Below are 18712 nucleotides of genomic sequence, written 5' to 3' on the forward strand. Positions count from 1 at the left end.
CCATGGCCCTAACTGTGTGGAGTTTGTATATTCTCCCAGGACTTGCATGGGTTTCCTTCGGGTACTCCGGTTTCCTCCCACAATGTGATAGGGAATACAGATTGTAAGCTCCACTGGGGCAGGGACTGATGTGAATGGACAATTATTCTCTGTAAGGCGCTGCGGAATATGTTTGCGCTATATAAATAACTGGTAATAAATAATAATATTGCTCCCAGCACTTTCATTGGTGGACAATGATGGCCATTTCCAGCGAGTTCATGAATTATGGGAACTAGCCATCAGAGTGTTGAGCCAAACCAAACTGACAAGGAGAGACAAGGTTGGAGGGAAAATGCTTTCATGGCTGCTCCGCTATTAACTTTTTAAATGCTTAAACAAAATGTAAGTTAAAAACAATAATATTGAATTCATCTTGTTAACACTTGAAAATTCATACTGTTAACACTTGAGAGATCAGCATTTTTATAAAAAAAATATATATATTTTATAAGTGAAAATTGAAGTGAGATATATAGGGGGAGATTCAAATGTTTGAAAAGTCAGTTGGGAGTCTGTTTTTTCCTATCTAATAGACAGGAAAATACCGACACCCAACCAACTTTTCAAACAATTGAATTTCACCCATAGAATGACTATGCTTAATTAAATAAGAAATATTGTATGTATACAGTATAGGTATATATTAATGCTTTTTCTAGACTCATTAAGGTCTGTGACAAGGTGCTAGTTTATTAAAAGGCATGCTAAAAGCAGCTTTAGAATACAATCATTTTCTACCATAAGTAATCAAGTAAAAGCAGACAGAAGCATTTACGTGTATAACTTTCTTTTTGGTTAATAGAGATTGCTAAATAATACTAATAATAAAAAAAAAGAAACAAGACCTGCTTGCCCAAGAAGTGAATACAGGCACCTAAAACCACCTGAATTATTTAATGATCACACAATGACAGACTGACTTGTCTGCTATAGTGTTTCTGCAATGTATCACTTACCACTCACCTGCAGTCACATGTTACATATACTTTAATAATTTGATATGGGGAAATGTGTTTTATGATATACATTTGCTCATAATTTTAAACCAAATATCACAGATCATAGATTATCACTTAAAGAAACGAATCCATCAATTAACATTTACTCTAATACCATAAATAAATGGAATCCTGCTAATTAATTGTTACAGTTCTAATTTCCTGATTCCCTCACTGAATTTTGACTACTGTATGTCAGAATGACCTATAACACAGTAATGCCTCTTTTATCATAAGTCTAACAATGTTCCTCTAGTGTAATTAGCTATGAAACAACATAAGGTATGGTATAATATGCTCGCTACTCCATCAGATTGGCTGGCTGAATCCTCATTGCTCTAGTACTGCAGAGACACCTAAATCCAACAGATTGTATATCCACAGCAACTCCAAGATGCTAATGCATGTCTGTGATGATTAGTAGCAATCCCTAATGTATCCTTAACGCGTTTCTCTGTGCACAATTCAATTTCGTCAGAAGGATAATATGACTGAATCCAGTCAGGATATTTAAACTGTCAGGGCCAGATGCATCATCGCTTGGAAAATGATAAAATGGAGAGTGAAAAAGTACCAGCCAATCAGCTTCTAACTGCCATTTTTCAAACACACCGGTGACATGGGACCTGATTGGCTGGCACTTTTTCTTTCTCCATTTTATCACTCTCCAAGCGATGATGCATCTAGCCCTCAGTTGTGTCAATGAATTAACAAGTTTAAAGTACAGTAAATCAGCAAGTAAAATTCACAAAGACTTTTACTTCTGCAATATACTGTAGAAGAGATATGGGCCGGGATGTAATGGAAGCCGACTTCTGCAGCAAAATCGGACATTTTACAAACTTGGTCAGTGTAACGGCGTCCGAGTACATGCAAAGTTGGGTGTTTTTTTACTCTTAAAGAGAGCGGCTGGTAAAATAGGAGATATCCAACTTCAAAGCAGTGGTCCCCCCATCCGAGTCTGTTAATTGCTCTTCCCAGCCAGATATCTCGGGTTCTGTCTAACTTAGAGTTGGGATTCTTCTCACTACTGGGATGCTGCAGTCGGTCTTCTGTCCGCTGGCATCCTGACTGCTGGCATAACATACCCAACCCTTTATATATATATATATATATATATATATATATATATATATAGTGAATGGCTTACGGCACTCCGTTGTCCTGTGTCCAATATAAAGATGTTTGATGCCCTCCGAGGAAAACGGGGAAAGCTGGTTCCTTAGATAGGATGCGTTTGTCGGCGGCACTCTCGGCGCATAAAGAAATGAGGTAGACACAGCTTTGTGTGATCGACGTTTCAATGCATAGTACAACATTTTCATCAGGATCCTGATGAAAATGTTGTAATATGAAACGTCGATCACACAAAGCTGTGTCTACCTCATTTCTTTATGCGCCGAGAGTGCTGCCGACAAACGCATCCTATATACATACATATATATATATATATATATATATATATACAAGGTTTTCTTTATATATATATATATATATATATATATATATAAAATGTATATCCGCCCACAGTAATTCAAATAAGAACATTCAGGTGGTGCTCCATTCCAAGGAAATTAATCCAAAATATGCACAAAGTAGAGGAGGGCACTCACCAATTTTTTAAAAGCTTAACATGTCATTTATTGGCAGTAAAGTTTTCACAGGTCAGGTCGACGTTTCGATCGTTATCACAATCTTTTTCAAGACATATCAATCTTATACAATGGAGCAAGGACCCCAGAGCAGCTTGAGCAACCTGGACAGAGGTACAGATATTTATACCAAAGCTCATAAGTGGGACACTCCCCCTAATTACATCATTTCCTGCATAGCAAAAACCAGGAAGTAGAGGAAAAAAACTCATTTGGAACATATCATCTAAATAGTAGTGGTCTAATCCTAATAGGTATGCAGAGATCAGTGGCGTCACAAGACGGGTGCTGGAGGTGCAGCCCGCACCCGGGTGTGACACCTGGAGGGGGGGGGTGACACCAAATGTCAGCTCCTCCGCAGTGACAGGAGCCAGGTGCGGCAGTGAGAAAGTCTCCTACAGCACCCGGCTCCTGTCATAGAAGAGGAGCTGATAGCGCACGGAGACTGTCTCTGGGGGGAGCCCAGCATCTCCGGAGATGCTGGGCATGCCTCCAGAGTGACGATTCCGGGATCCCCGTGAAGCCACACACCCTATGTGTAAGACCATGCCCCCTTTTTTGCTGCGATTGTGGCAGGAGATCAGGGGTGCGCACCGGGTGTCACCACACCCGGTGACGGCTCTGGCAGCGATTGCCTGTATTGGAAATGTATACCATAATCAGTGCAGCCAAACAGTGTAAAGAGCAGTTTAAAAAATTGCAGTCACTGTAACAGGAAGTAGATCACGCTCCGTGGAATGCATCCCGGAACCAGAAGTGCCTTCCGTGAACCACAAACAGGAAATGACATCGCATCACTCTAGTCAGCAGTTCCCGCAGATACCAGAAACAGGTCCAACTCGATACATGTCCCAAAGAGTACTCGCTATTTAGTTCCGCTATCTATAACTGATATGTATTACCTACTATATACCCAGTAAAACGCTGTAAGCATATGTACACCTCCAGGTTGCTCGTGTGCTCGGACATATATAAAACATAACCTTTAATATATCAACTATAAAAAAATATACATTTGTTAAAAAGAGACATTCCGGGAACCTGTGGCAGATGCGATGGGCCATCCCTTTATATTGGTCCAGCCCAGCATAGTACAACAAGTAAACCATAGTCACATATCTAAACTAATAAATAATAAAGACAAGAGAAAAAGATTGTTTTTTTTATTTTTTTCTATCTACTCAGAGACATATACTATAAAAACAAACACATATTAGCAATATAATGTGCTTCGCAGGCAATAGACACTCAATATTTAGAAAACCTAGATACTGTAGAAAGCATATTTATCATACAAGATAGAGTTCACACTAGGAATATCCCATACGGGTTTGCTTCATTGAGTCCATAGGGCACTATGGTCCCCAAATCATAAATCCATCTTGCCTCTCGACGTTTAAGTAGGAGCTCTCTGTCACCACCTCTGGCTAATATTGGAATTTGGTCTATCAGCATACATTTCAAACTGGATATCGAATGTCCACAATGTAGAAAATGCTTTGCGACCGGTTTGTCTGTCTTTCCTGTCTCAATTGCAACTCTAATGGAGTACCGGTGGTTAGCCATTCGATCCCTAAAACATCTGGTTGTCTTGCCGACATAGTACAACCCACAGGGGCATGTGATGATATATATCACGTGATCAGAAGTACACGTCAACTTATATTTAATGGCCATCTTCCTTCCATTTTGTGGATGCGGGAAAGATGGACCAGTCAGCATAGAGCGACACGTTGTACAATCAGCACAGCGGAAACAGCCCAACTTTCTTGTTGTCAACCATGTTGTGTTCTTCATCTGTGGTTGTAACATAGGTCGCATAAGTAGTTGTTTGAGGTTCGGACCTCTTCGAGTGCATCGGAAAACTCGGGTTAATACCTTTCAGTTTAGGATCAGTGGTGATAATGGGTCAGTTTTTCTTCACCACCTTCTCAGCCACATGAGATGCTGTATCAAACGTAGAAGTAAAAATCAACCTAATTGGGTCAAATGTCCGTGAGGTTGAAGCATCTGATCTGTTGAACCTGTGTCTTGCTTTTCTAAGGCATCTCTTGATGCATTTAGGTGAGTACCCTCTAGTGATGAATCTTTCCTTCATTTCTGTAATTTGATTTTCATCCATATCGGTGGATGAGTGGAGAATGTAGAATTTGTGAAGAAGATGGCGCTACTGTGTCTTTGAGGATAAAGATATCTGAAGAAAAAACCCAAAAGGATACTTATCCTGTAGTGTTTTGAGTCTTTTTTTTCGGGATTTTGTTTCCTCTCTGGATATAGTGATGAACTCAGAGATGCATGGAAAATATAATGAAAAAAAAAGAACATGTGTAGAAATATTTTGGACGGCAGTGTATATACAAGATCTTATGATGATATCTTTAGCTTTTTAAGCTATACGACATAGGTAGCCGATCAATAGCATACCTCACTTACATAGTGAGGAACAGGGTAAAACACATCATGGTATCTTTGTATGTCAAATCGATAATATCAAAGTTGGATAATGGTAATCAACCATAGCGTACCTCACTTACTTAGTGAGAGACAAGTTAACACATATAGCGCTATCTTTGTCACATGGTGTATGGCGTATCATTACTCACGGTAGAAACGATGTGAATCCTCATATATTGGTATCTTTACATCAACCAAGCTTGTGTCCCGATGTAGATCAAATAGGAAAAGTTTTTAATAAACAATAAACATACAATTAAAATATATGTAAACAATTATATAAAAATTATTACCAGCATTGAGCAGGGGAAGTGTGCAATTCTGATGGGAAGACCCTCAAGTAGAAGAGCAAAGTTCCGGTTCTGAGCTCAAGGTTGAATAGAAAAAAATATATATATTTAAAATTCAATGGAGTCTTACCTTCCCAGAAGAGCACATCTATTCCACCTGCACCAATTCCTCCTGAACCAAAGTGTTTAGAGTACAACAGACTCTTTTTCAAGGTATAGGTATATGGAGTCTTAGGTCCTTTATATATGGTAGCTGGTATCTCCCCAATAATGATGTCACTTCCGGTTCCTCCTTTGTACTTTCTGCCATGATAGACTCAAAACACTAAAGGATAAGTATCCTTTTGGATTTTTTCTTCACATATCTTTATCATCATAGACACAGTAGCGCCATCTTCTTCACAAATTCTACATTCTCCACTTAAGCACTTTGCACCAAATTTGGATAAGTCCAACTGTGAAGTAAAGAGGCTGCCACTAAGTCAAGTGAAGTGCCAAGTAAACTCCAAAAAATCCTATATCGGTGGATGAGTTGTTACGCATCACTCTGAGGAATTGGGAAATCGGTAGGCTTACCTTCAATGTTATCGGATGATGACTCATAGCAGTTCCTCAGAGTTGCAGGAGTGCTGCGATCAAGAGCCATGAGTTGCTGGCATGCCCTCTCTCCCTCTGTCATCTGTGAATAGACGCTGTGCACATGCACAGAGGAGGAATGCTGTAAGACTACATAGGGAGGAATGCTGTAAGGTGTATAATGCAGGAGTACTGTGGTGAATATTAAAGGGGGAGCGATGTAAGGTGAATATTGAAGGAGGGGGGAGTGCATTGAAGTTTGGGAGTGCTGTCAGAGGTGGATATTGATGCTGTGCCCAGACCTTCCTACAGCCTCTCTTACCCTGTCATCCACAACATCTGCCCCACAGACACTCACTGTGTCACCTACCAGACCTGTCCCTGTACACTCATCCTGTCATCAGACCTGTCCCCACACAATCACCCTGTCACCTACCAGACCTGTTCCTGCACACTCACCCTGTCACCTTCCAGACCTGTCCCCCCACACACACCCTGTCACATACCAAACCTGTCACAACACACTCACCCTTGTTTCTTTTTCTTATCGTAGCCAATGGGCGTGTTTTATTCCTGTGGGGGCAAATGGTTGTGTTTTTTCTTGTGATGGGCCAGTGTGTTTGTTTGTCTGCCCTGTGGGGCAAATGTGCTTTATTTTTTCCTGTTCCTGTGGTTGCCAATGTGTTTTTTCCCTGTGAAGGGCAATGTGTTTGTTTTTCCTGTGTGGGCCAATGTGTTTTATTTTTTCCTGTGTGGGACAATGTGTTTATTTTTTTCTTGTGGAAACCAATGTGTGTATTTTTTTATATTAAAATATGCAGGGGCTATGGCAGTCCCTTTGAGGCCAAGCCCCTTGTTATAAGGCCACACCCTCTTTCCCAGCAGTGCCTGCCCCCCCTCCCCCTCCCCATCATTTTGTTCTTGATCCACCCCTGTATAGAAATGTAGACATGAACCAATCTCTCCTGCACATGTTGTGTGTATTTTGTCTGTTATAAATAATGTACTTCCCCTATCATTTTAGATCACTTTGCCAAGAGGAAGAAGACATCTCTGTGGTTCACGATCTCTCTGCTTGTTGTATCTCTGTTTATACTGACCATTGGTCTGTCTGCAACTACAAGGACAGAGAACATATCAGTTGGTGGTTACTATCCAGGGATAATTGTAAGTATGCTGTTTTATACTGTGCATCCTAATTTATATTTTATTATTATGACCAATTCACAAGTTCTGTTTATTTTCAGTACATATCCGGTCCTTGACAGCTATTCATAATATATACTGTATATATATATATATATATATATATATATATATATATATATATATATCCTTATATACTTATGGCACTCCCATTCATAATATCATCCACCTGGGTGCCCTCCTCCAAAACCTATAAACCAATGAGGGGTACCTTCAACTAATGTCCATAGAAAAAGGAAACCAGGCGGCACTCCAAGGATTTTGTTCAAGCAAAAAAATTTTGTATTAAAGTGACAGTGCAAATGATTTAATCCAGCATAGTGCAAGCCACCGACGTTTCAACGCCCATCCGGCGTTTTTTTCAAGGTGCTATGCTCTAAAGTGCAGCGTGACAACATGTTTGATGTTGCTGTTTGTCACGCTGCACTTTAGAGCATAGCACCTTGAAAAAAACGCCGGATGGGCGTTGAAACATCGGTGGCTTGCACTATGCTGGATTAAATCATTTGCACTGTCACTTTAATACAAAATTTTTTTGCTTGAACAAAATCCTTGGAGTGCCGCCTGGTTTCCTTTTTCTATGGACATTAGTTGAAGGTACCCCTCATTGGTTTATATATATATAAAATTATGTATAAACAATAGACTATCTGTGCTTAACCAACAGGGTCCCATTCCACAGTCCAAATTAATCCACTTCTAAATGTATTCTATTCAAACACATTCAGTGAAAAATGTAAATGGAAGAAATATAGGGTTTGATTTATCATGTAGTGAAAAGAGGAGAGAAGTGGACCAATCAAGAGCTCACCCATAGCAATAAATCAGTATTTACCTATAATTTTATAGAATGTATTTATATATACAGTATATATATATATATATATGTGTGTGTGAAAACAGATAGTATGAGCGCAAAAGACAAGGTAAAATTTTTTTCTATATATAGAGAGTCCCGTAGAACTGTAAGTCCAATAATGAACTAGGGTCAATGTTCCTCAAATTCACTGACTGCCAAGAGCATTTGATGGAAGTCCCTTGTCAGTGTGCACTTCTGGAATTTCCAGCTGTCGCTTCCCCAATAATACCCGATCCCGGACGGGTGATAGTCCTGTCAAAGAAATTGAAGAAGCGGGGAGCGCCAATAGTGCATTAAAAGAGTAAGGGAATTTTATTTTTTTTAAAATCCAAATAGGTAACAAGTGAAACCCGTACCATAAAAGGCGGTCAAACCACCGCTCGTATAACCGGCATAAGATTTACCCCACTGTGCAAAGCGGCATTCTTTAATTCCAAATCCAAATGTCAGACCACGCCCATACGCGTTTCGTCATTCGACTTCGTCAGTAGGCCTGGTCTTTTTGTTGTTCACAGCGGTTACATCAATCTTCCCAATAGGATGTCAGTGCCACAGGCGACTTGAGCACTGACATCCTATTGGGAAGAATGCCGCTTTGCACAGTGGGGTAAATCTTATGCCGGTTATACGAGCGGTGGTTTGACCGCCTTTTATGGTACGGGTTTCACTTGTTACCTATTTGGATTTTAAAAAAAATAAAATTCCCTTACTCTTTTAATGCACTATTGGCGCTCCCCGCTTCTTCAATTTCTTTGACATATATATATATATATATATATATATATATTATATACATGCGCCACCTGGAAGCTGATTTGTTGCAACTTTGCCATTGTTCTACTTCTCCAGTCCTTTCACTGCTTGATAAGTCACCCCCGGGGGAGATGTAATATACTGCAAGAAACAGGAAGAGTGAGACTGTCCAAGTTCTACCGTTTTTGTTAAAGCAGCATAAACCATTCTGTATTGTTTTGTAAATGGGGTATGCCAGTGTGGAAATATCTTGAGAAGACATGAAAGGTTATGTTTGTTTATTAACAGATGATAACATAATAACTATATATAATTGAAGTCAAGTTTTCAGGGACACTATACTGATGAGTAGATTTATTTATTACTAGTTATTTATATAGCGCAGCACTTTACAGAGAATATTTTGCCCATTTACATCAGTCCCTGCCCCAGTAGAGCACAATCTATGGGGCCTATTCAGACCTGATTGCTCGGCTGCAATTTCTCACAGCCTGAGATCAGATCTGAACTGGGCATGCGTATGCACCGCAATGCACAGGTGCAACGAACCACAGCAACGGGGATCGCTGGTCAGCGAAGGGATGGTGCGAAAATTCTGAACGCACCAGCGATCGCAAGACGATTGACAGGTAGAGGATGTATGTGGGTGGCAACTGACCGTTTTCAGGGAGTGTCTGGAAAAACGCAGGCATGTCCAAGCGTTGGAAGGGAGGGTCTCTGACGTCAAATCTGGTCCCGGACAGGCTGAAGTGATCGCAGTGGCTAAGTAATTCCTGGGCTGTGCAGAGACTGCACAAAGTCAGTTTGTGGTGCTCAGCTACACATGCGATCCCATATTTGCACAGCTAAAATATACTCTCCTATAGGCAGCGACTATCCGATCGCAGGGCTGCAAAAATCACTGCCTAGCAATCAGGTCTGAATTACCCCCTATATTCCCTACCACATGTACAAGGACACACATTCATGTTAGGGTTAAGTTTGTTTTGGAGCCAATTAACCTACCAGTATATTTTTGGTTATTCACAATGGTGCCATTTGTCTAATCACGAGACACGTTCACCACAGCAGCATGAGAATAGTTCACAAATTGCACTGTTTCAGAAATACTGCTACCCTTGACCCGAAAGTCGATAGTCATCCCTTTTTGCAACTTCCTTTTTGCAACTTCCTTTTTGCAACTCCCCTTTTGCAACTCTGATGCCCCTTTTCCCCATGACAGCAATGAGTGATATGTGTACAGACTGTCTACCACACACCTTATATACCCAGAAAACCAGCGCATGACACGTGACATACTTCATGGACTACGTGTTGCCGATGTCGACATCTATTCCATTTAAACATAAGAATGATACTGTGTAGGTGTCCATAATAAAATTAGGACCACTTCAACTAGCAAATCTTTCAGATCTGAGATGGTCTTTGGACATTATTTACTATTTATTTAATAACATTTTAATCTCTAGTGCAGCAAATTTCGTTGCTCTTTAAAATTGGAAACAAGGCCTGAGCGACCATGACGCAGCTGTAGGAAGTTGACTATGGGCACTGGCTCCTGGAGGGGGGAGGGGGGGAGGTAGTATTGAGGTTGCCAGGACAAGAATACATGAATAAAGTCCTTTTGCTACTTAGTACTGACAGCAGAAGATGATTATATAGCATAGTTGCCGACTTTTGGGCTGCTCTCTCTGGGAGAGAGCAGCCGGTCGGCTCAGCAGGGGGGCGGGCAGTGAGGTGACGTGAAGAGGAGGGCGGGCCGGAGGCGGTCCAGAGGTGGGATGGGGGCGTGGCTGCTGGATCGCGTCATGTAAGCCACGCTCCCCACTGTGTAATGCAGCAATTACTGGCATTATACAGCGGGGGACGTGGCTATGATGACGCGATTCAACAAGAATCGTGTCATCGCCTGCCCGGACCGCCCACTTCACTCGCTAAGTGGGCAGCCGGGCATGGGGTGACCCCTGAAATCGGGAGACTTGCCTGCTCTTCCGGGGGGCCGGGAGGGTCACCCGATTTTCGGGAGCCTCACGGCCATTCCGGGAGGGTAGGCAAGTATGTTATATAGACAACTGCTGCACTTGTACTTTTACCTTGCTCTTCTATTAATGTATAGCATGCCCTGCTGGTTTAGGCATTGCAGACAGGCAGCAGTGTCCTTTCCCTCTCGTCCCTCCCTGCCAGTGATTCACAGATGAAACAAGGAGCTCAGCTAGTCTCAGACAGCACACATTGATCCCATAGCTGCATACAAGTCACTGTTATGCTAGCCACCCTTTGCTGACGATTTTGAGGCAGAGGAGACCTGACACCGCCGGAGGAAGTGACAGAGCAGCATCCCCCGGACTCCACGCCCAGGAGGAAATATATATATATATATATATATATATATATATATATAGTGGGGCAAAAAAGTATTTGGACAGCCACCGATTGTGCAAGTTGACCCACTTAATCAGATGAGAGAGGTCTGTAATTTCCATCATAGGTACACTTCAACTGTGAGAGACAGAATCTAAAAAAAAAAACAGGAAATCACATTGTATGATTTTTAAACAATTTACTTATATATTCTTGTGGAAAATAAATAAGTCACTGCTGCTTCCTATCACCACAGATAATGTACAGTATACAGTCACTGCTGCTTCCTATCACCACAGATAATGTACAGTATACAGTCACAGCTGCTTCCTATCACCACAGATAATGTACAGTATACAGTCACAGCTGCTTCCTATCACCACAGATAATGTACAGTATACAGTCACTGCTGCTTCCTATCACCACAGATAATGTACAGTATACAGTCACTGCTGCTTCCCATCACCACATATAATGTACAGTATACAGTCACTGCTGCTTCAAATCACCACAGATAATGTACAGTATACAGTCACTGCTGCTTCCCATCACCACAGATAATGTACAGTATACAGTCACTGCTGCTTCCTATCACCACAGATAATGTACAGTATACAGTCCCTGCTGCATCCTATCACCACAGATAGTGTACAGTATACAGTCACTGCTGCTTCCTATCACCACAGATATTGTACAGTATACAGTCACTGCTGCCTCCTATCACCACAGATAATGCACAGTATACAGTCACTGCTGCCTCCTATCACCACAGATAATGTACAGTATACAGTCCCTGCTGCTTCCCATCACCACAGATAATGCACAGTATACAGTCACTGCTGCTTCCTATCACCACAGATAATGTACAGTATACAGTCACTGCTGCTTCCCATCACCACAGATAATGTACAGTATACAGTCACTGCTGCCTCCCATCATCACAGATAATGTACAGTATACAGTCACTGCTGCTTCCCATCACCACAGATAATGTACAGTATACAGTCACTGCTGCTTCCTATCACCACAGATAGTGTACAGTATACAGTCACTGCTGCTTCCCATCACCACATATAATGTACAGTATACAGTCACTGCTGCTTCCTATCACCACAGATAATGTACAGTATACAGTCCCTGCTGCTTCCTATCACCACAGATAATGTACAGTATACAGTCCCTGCTGCATCCTATCACCACAGATAGTGCACAGTATACAGTCCCTGCTGCCTCCTATCACCACAGATAATGTACAGTATACAGTCCCTGCTGCCTCCCATCACCACAGATAATGTACAGTATACAGTCACTGCTGCTTCCCATCACCACAGATAATGCACAGTATACAGTCACTGCTGCTTCCTATCACCACAGATAATGTACAGTATACAGTCACTGCTGCCTCCCATCACAACAGATAATGCACAGTATATAGTCCCTGCTGCCTCCCATCACCACAGATAATGTACAGTATACAGTCACTGCTGCTTCCCATCACCACAGATAATGTACAGTATACAGTCCCTGCTGCTTCCCATCACCACAGATAATGTACAGTATACAGTCACTGCTGCTTCCTATCACCACAGATAATGCATAGTATACAGTCACTGCTGCTTCCCATCATCACAGATAATGTACAGTATACAGTCACTGCTGCTTCCTATCACCACAGATAATGCATAGTATACAGTCACTGCTGCTTCCCATCACCACAGATAATGTACAGTATACAGTCACTGCTGCCTCCTATCACCATAGATAATGTACAGTATACAGTCACTGCTGCCTCCTATCACCACAGATAATGTACAGTATACAGTCACTGCTGCCTCCTATCACCATAGATACTGCACAGTATACAGTCACTGCTGCTTCCTATCACCACAGATAATGTACAGTATACAGTCACTGCTGCTTCCTATCACCACAGATAATGCACAGTATACAGTCACTGCTGCTTCCCATCACCACAGATAATGTACAGTATAGTCACTGCTGCTTCCTATCACCACAGATAATGTACAGTATATAGTCCCTGCTGCTTCCCATCACCACAGATAATGCACAGTATACAGTCACTGCTGCCTCCTATCACCACAGATAATGTACAGTATACAGTCACTGCTGCTTCCCATCACCACAGATAATGTACAGTATACAGTCACTGCTGTTTCCCATCACCACAGATAATGTACAGTATAGTCACTGCTGCTTCCCATCACCACAGATAATGTACAGTATAGTCACTGCTGCTTCCCATCACCACAGATAATGTACAGTATACAGTCACTGCTGCTTCCTATCACCACAGATAATGTACAATATACAGTCACTGCTGCTTCCCATCACCACAGATAGTGTACAGTATATAGTCACTGCTGCTTCCTATCACCACAGATAATGCACAGTATACAGTCCCTGCTGCTTCCTATCACCACAGATACTGCACAGCATACAGTCACTGCTGCCTCCTATCACCACAGATAATGTACAGTATACAGTCACTGCTGCTTCCCATCACCACAGATAATGTACAGTATACAGTCACTGCTGCTTCCCATCACCACAGATAATGTACAGTATAGTCACTGCTGCTTCCCATCACCACAGATAATGTACAGTATACAGTCACTGCTGCTTCCCATCACCACAGATAATGTACAGTATACAGTCACTGCTGCTTCCTATCACCACAGATAATGTACAGTATACAGTCCCTGCTGCTTCCCATCACCACAGATAATGTACAATATACAGTCACTCCTGCCTCCTATCACCACAGATACTGCACAGTATACAGTCCCTGCTGCTTCCCATCACCACAGATAATGTACAGTATACAGTCACTGCTGCTTCCTATCACCACAGATAATGTACAGTATACAGTCACTAGTGATGAGCACCGGAAATTTTTCGGGTTTTGTGTTTTGGTTTTGGGTTCGGTTCCGCGGCCGTGTTTTGGGTTCGAACGCGTTTTGGCAAAACCTCACCGATTTTTTTTTGTCGGATTCGGGTGTGTTTTGGATTCGGGTGTTTTTTTCAAAAAACCCTAAAAAAACAGCTTAAATCATAGAATTTGGGGGTCATTTTGATCCCACAGTATTATTAACCTCAATAACCATAATTTCCACTCATTTTCAGTCTATTCTGAACACCTCACACCTCACAATATTATTTTTAGTCCTAAAATTTGCACCGAGGTCGCTGGATGGCTAAGCTAAGCGACCCAAGTGGCCGACACAAACACCTGGCCCATCTAGGAGTGGCACTGCAGTGTCACGCATGATGGCCCTTCCAAAAAACACTCCCCAAACAGCACATGACGCAAAGAAAAAAAGAGGCGCAATGAGGTAGCTGTGTGAGTAAGCTAAGCGACCCTAGTGGCCGACACAAACACCTGGCCCATCTAGGAGTGGCACTGCAGTGTCACGCAGGATGGCCCTTCCAAAAAACACTCCCCAAACAGCACATGACGCAAAGAAAAAAAGAGGCGCAATGAGGTAGCTGTGTGAGTAAGCTAAGCGACCCTAGTGGCCGACACAAACACCTGGCCCATCTGGGAGTGGCACTGCAGTGTCACGCAGGATGGCCCTTTCAAAAAACACTCCCCAAACAGCACATGACGCAAAGAAAAAAAGAGGCTCAATGAGGTAGCTGTGTGAGTAAGCTAAGCGAACCTAGTGGCCGACACAAACACCTGGCCCATCTAGGAGTGGCACTGCAGTGTCACGCAGGATGGCCCTTCCAAAAAACACTCCCCAAACAGCAGCACATGGCGCAAAGAAGAAAAAAAAGAGGCGCAATGAGGTAGCTGTGTGACTAAGATAAGCGACCCTAGTGGCCGACACAAACACCTGGCCCATCTAGGAGTGGCACTGCAGTGTCACGCAGGATGGCCCTTCCAAAAAACACCCCCCAAACAGCACATGCCGCAAAGAAAAAAAGAGGCGCAATGAGGTAGCTGTGTGAGTAAGCTAAGCGACCCTAGTGGCCGACACAAACACCTGGCCCATCTAGGAGTGGCACTGCAGTGTCACGCAGGATGGCCCTTCCAAAAAACACTCCCCAAACAGCACATGACGCAAAGAAAAAAAGAGGCGCAATGAGGTAGCTGTTGTGAGTAAGCTAAGCGACTCTAGTGGCCGACACAAACACCTGGCCCATCTAGGAGTGGCACAGCAGTGTCACGCAGGATGGCCCTTCCAAAAAACACTCCCCAAACAGCAGCACATGACGCAAAGAAGAAAAAAAAGAGGCGCAATGAGGTAGCTGTGTGACTAAGATAAGCGACCCTAGTGGCCGACACAAACACCTGGCCCATCTAGGAGTGGCACTGCAGTGTCACGCAGGATGGCCCTTCCAAAAAACACTCCCCAAACAGCACATGACGCAAAGAAGAAAAAAAAGAGGCGCAATGAGGTAGCTGTGTGAGTAAGCTAAGCGACCCTAGTGGCCGACACAAACACCTGGCCCATCTAGGAGTGGCACTGCAGTGTCACGCAGGATGGCCCTTCCAAAAAACGCTCCCCAAACAGCACATGACGCAAAGAAAAAAAGAGGCGCAATGAGGTAGCTGTGTGAGTAAGCTAAGCGACCCTAGTGGCCGACACAAACACCTGGCCCATCTAGGAGTGGCACTGCAGTGTCACGCAGGATGGCCCTTCCAAAAAACGCTCCCCAAACAGCACATGACGCAAAGAAAAAAAGAGGTGCAATGAGGTAGCTGTGTGAGTAAGCTAAGCGACCCTAGTGGCCGACACAAACACCTGGCCCATCTAGGAGTGGCACTGCAGTGTCACGCAGGATGGCCCTTCCAAAAAACACTCCCCAAACAGCACATGACGCAAAGAAAAATGAAAGAAAAAAGAGGTGCAAGATGGAATTGTCCTTGGGCCCTCCCACCCACCCTTATGTTGTATAAACAGGACATGCACACTTTAACCAACCCATCATTTCAGTGACAGGGTCTGCCACACGACTGTGACTGAAATAACGGGTTGGTTTGGACCCCCACCAAAAAAGAAGCAATTAATCTCTCCTTGCACAAACTGGCTCTACAGAGGCAAGATGTCCACCTCATCTTCATCCTCTGATATATCACCGTGTACATCCCCCTCCTCACAGATTATCAATTCGTTCCCACTGGAATCCACCATCTCAGCTCCCTGTGTACTTTGTGGAGGCAATTGCTGCTGCTCAATGTCTCCACGGAGGAATTGATTATAATTCATTTTAATGAACATCATCTTCTCCACATTTTCTGGATGTAACCTCGTACGCCGATTGCTGACAAGGTGAGCGGCGGCACTAAACACTCTTTCGGAGTACACACTTGTGGGAGGGCAACTTAGGTAGAATAAAGCCAGTTTGTGCAAGGGCCTCCAAATTGCCTCTTTTTCCTGCCAGTATAAGTACGGACTGTCTGACGTGCCTACTTGGATGCGGTCACTCATATAATCCTCCACCATTCTTTCAATGGGGAGAGAATCATATGCAGTGACAGTAGACGACATGTCCGTAATCGTTGTCAGGTCCTTCAGTCCGGACCAGATGTCAGCATCAGCAGTCGCTCCAGACTGCCCTGCATCACCGCCAGCGGGTGGGCTCGGAATTCAGAGCCTTTTCCTCGCACCCCCAGTTGCGGGAGAATGTGAAGGAGGAGATGTTGACAGGTCGCGTTCCGCTTGACTTGACAATTTTGTCACCAGCAGTTCTTTGAACCCCAGCAGACTTGTGTCTGCCGGAAAGAGAGATCCAAGGTAGGTTTTAAATCTAGGATCGAGCACGGTGGCCAAAATGTAGTGCTCTGATTTCAACAGATTGACCACCCGTGAATCCTTGTTAAGCGAATTAAGGGCTTCATCCACAAGTCCCACATGCCTAGCGGAATCGCTCTGTGTTAGCTCCTCCTTCAATGTCTCCAGCTTCTTCTGCAAAAGCCTGATGAGGGGAATGACCTGACTCAGGCTGGCAGTGTCTGAACTGACTTCACGTGTGGCAAGTTCAAAAGGTTGCAGAACCTTGCACAACGTTGAAATCATTCTCCACTGCGCTTGAGACAGGTGCATTCCACCTCCTATATCGTGCTCAGTTGTATAGGCTTGAATGGCCTTTTGCTGCTCCTCCAACCTCTGAAGCATATAGAGGGTTGAATTCCACCTCGTTACCACTTCTTGCTTCAGATGATGGCAGGGCAGGTTCAGGCGTTTTTGGTGGTGCTCCAGTCTTCTGTACGTGGTGCCTGTACGCCGAAAGTGTCCCGCAATTCTTCTGGCCACCGACAGCATCTCTTGCACGCCCCTCTCGTTTTTTAAATAATTCTGCACCACCAAATTCAAGGTATGTGCAAAACATGGGACGTGCTGGAATTTGCCCATATTTAATGCACACACAATATTGCTGGCGTTGTCCGATGCCACAAATCCACAGGAGAGTCCAATTGGGGTAAGCCATTCTGCGATGATCTTCCTCAGTTGCCGTAAGAGGTTTTTAGCTGTGTGCGTATTCTGGAAAGCGGTGATACAAAGCGTAGCCTGCTGTTATGCACACCAGTGCCTGCAGGAAAGTACTGGTGTCAGAACTGTTATGCACTCCAGTGTCTGCAGGAATGTACTGGTGTTTGAACTGTTATGCAAAACAAATGGACTCACAGACAAACTGGGGAATATGACATAACGTACACAGACGGTGATAGGGTAACAAAATACACACAAAGTGAACAGAGAAGCCCAGAGGCTAAGGAACTGGGTATCTCCCTTGTATTAGAACTGCTCAGATGTAAAAAGCAAGATGTTGTGTTTTAATACGTAGAGAACCCGAAATGCTGTTGCTAAGGGCAACAGCAAAACCCTAAAGGGTTACCAACGGGTGTGGCAGTAAACTCCTTGGTCAGAGATGGAATGATAGACACAAGGAGAGTCTCCACAATCCTGATTCTCACTTGCAGTGCACAGGTTTTAGCTTACTGCCACTAAACTGACCCCTGACACCTAGCACAGTGAGACAGGATTAGACAGGCAAGTCTTAGAATACAGCTGCAAACTTGCTAAGTTCACAGAGTAGTAACAGAACCCCAGCAAGCTAAACGACTGACTCCAGTCTTACTGCTAGGTCTGGATTGGCAGAGTGTAATACCAAATCCCCAGGCCTATTTGCAGTAAGCAACAAACAAATACAAAGCTACACAGTACTGGCTAACTTTCATGAACTGACTAACCAACAAAGATTCAGCAGCATCTGCTTACCCTGAAAAGAGGCCTTATAAAGCAGGTGCTGTCCACGCCCCACTCAGACCTCACAGACTGTGAGCACAAAAACCAGCACCGGATCCCCTGCCGTGCACAGAGCCTATAACCACTGCACAGCAAAAGACCCGAACCGGAGTATCAGCTGCGCTCAGGTTACTCCACTAGCACTTGTCTCCCGGTTGCCATGACGACGTGGCAGCACAGGGCAGGAGACCCTAACAGTACCCCCCCTCTGACGAGGGGTCAAAGAACCCCTACCACCGGGTTTATC

At 43.6% G+C, this 18712-nt stretch overlaps 1 protein-coding gene across 1 annotated transcript in view; it reads left to right on the forward strand.

The window, feature by feature from the left end:
* TMEM255B (transmembrane protein 255B) overlaps positions 1-18712 on the forward strand; it is a 206589-nt gene that overhangs the window by 4273 nt on the left and 183604 nt on the right. The window contains exon 2 of the mRNA XM_063950766.1: positions 7037-7179. Coding sequence (XP_063806836.1) covers positions 7037-7179 — 143 coding nt within the window. The remainder of the gene's footprint in view (positions 1-7036; positions 7180-18712) is intronic.

This window comes from Pseudophryne corroboree, chromosome 2 (assembly GCF_028390025.1).
Source record: "Pseudophryne corroboree isolate aPseCor3 chromosome 2, aPseCor3.hap2, whole genome shotgun sequence".
NCBI lineage: Eukaryota > Metazoa > Chordata > Amphibia > Anura > Myobatrachidae > Pseudophryne > Pseudophryne corroboree.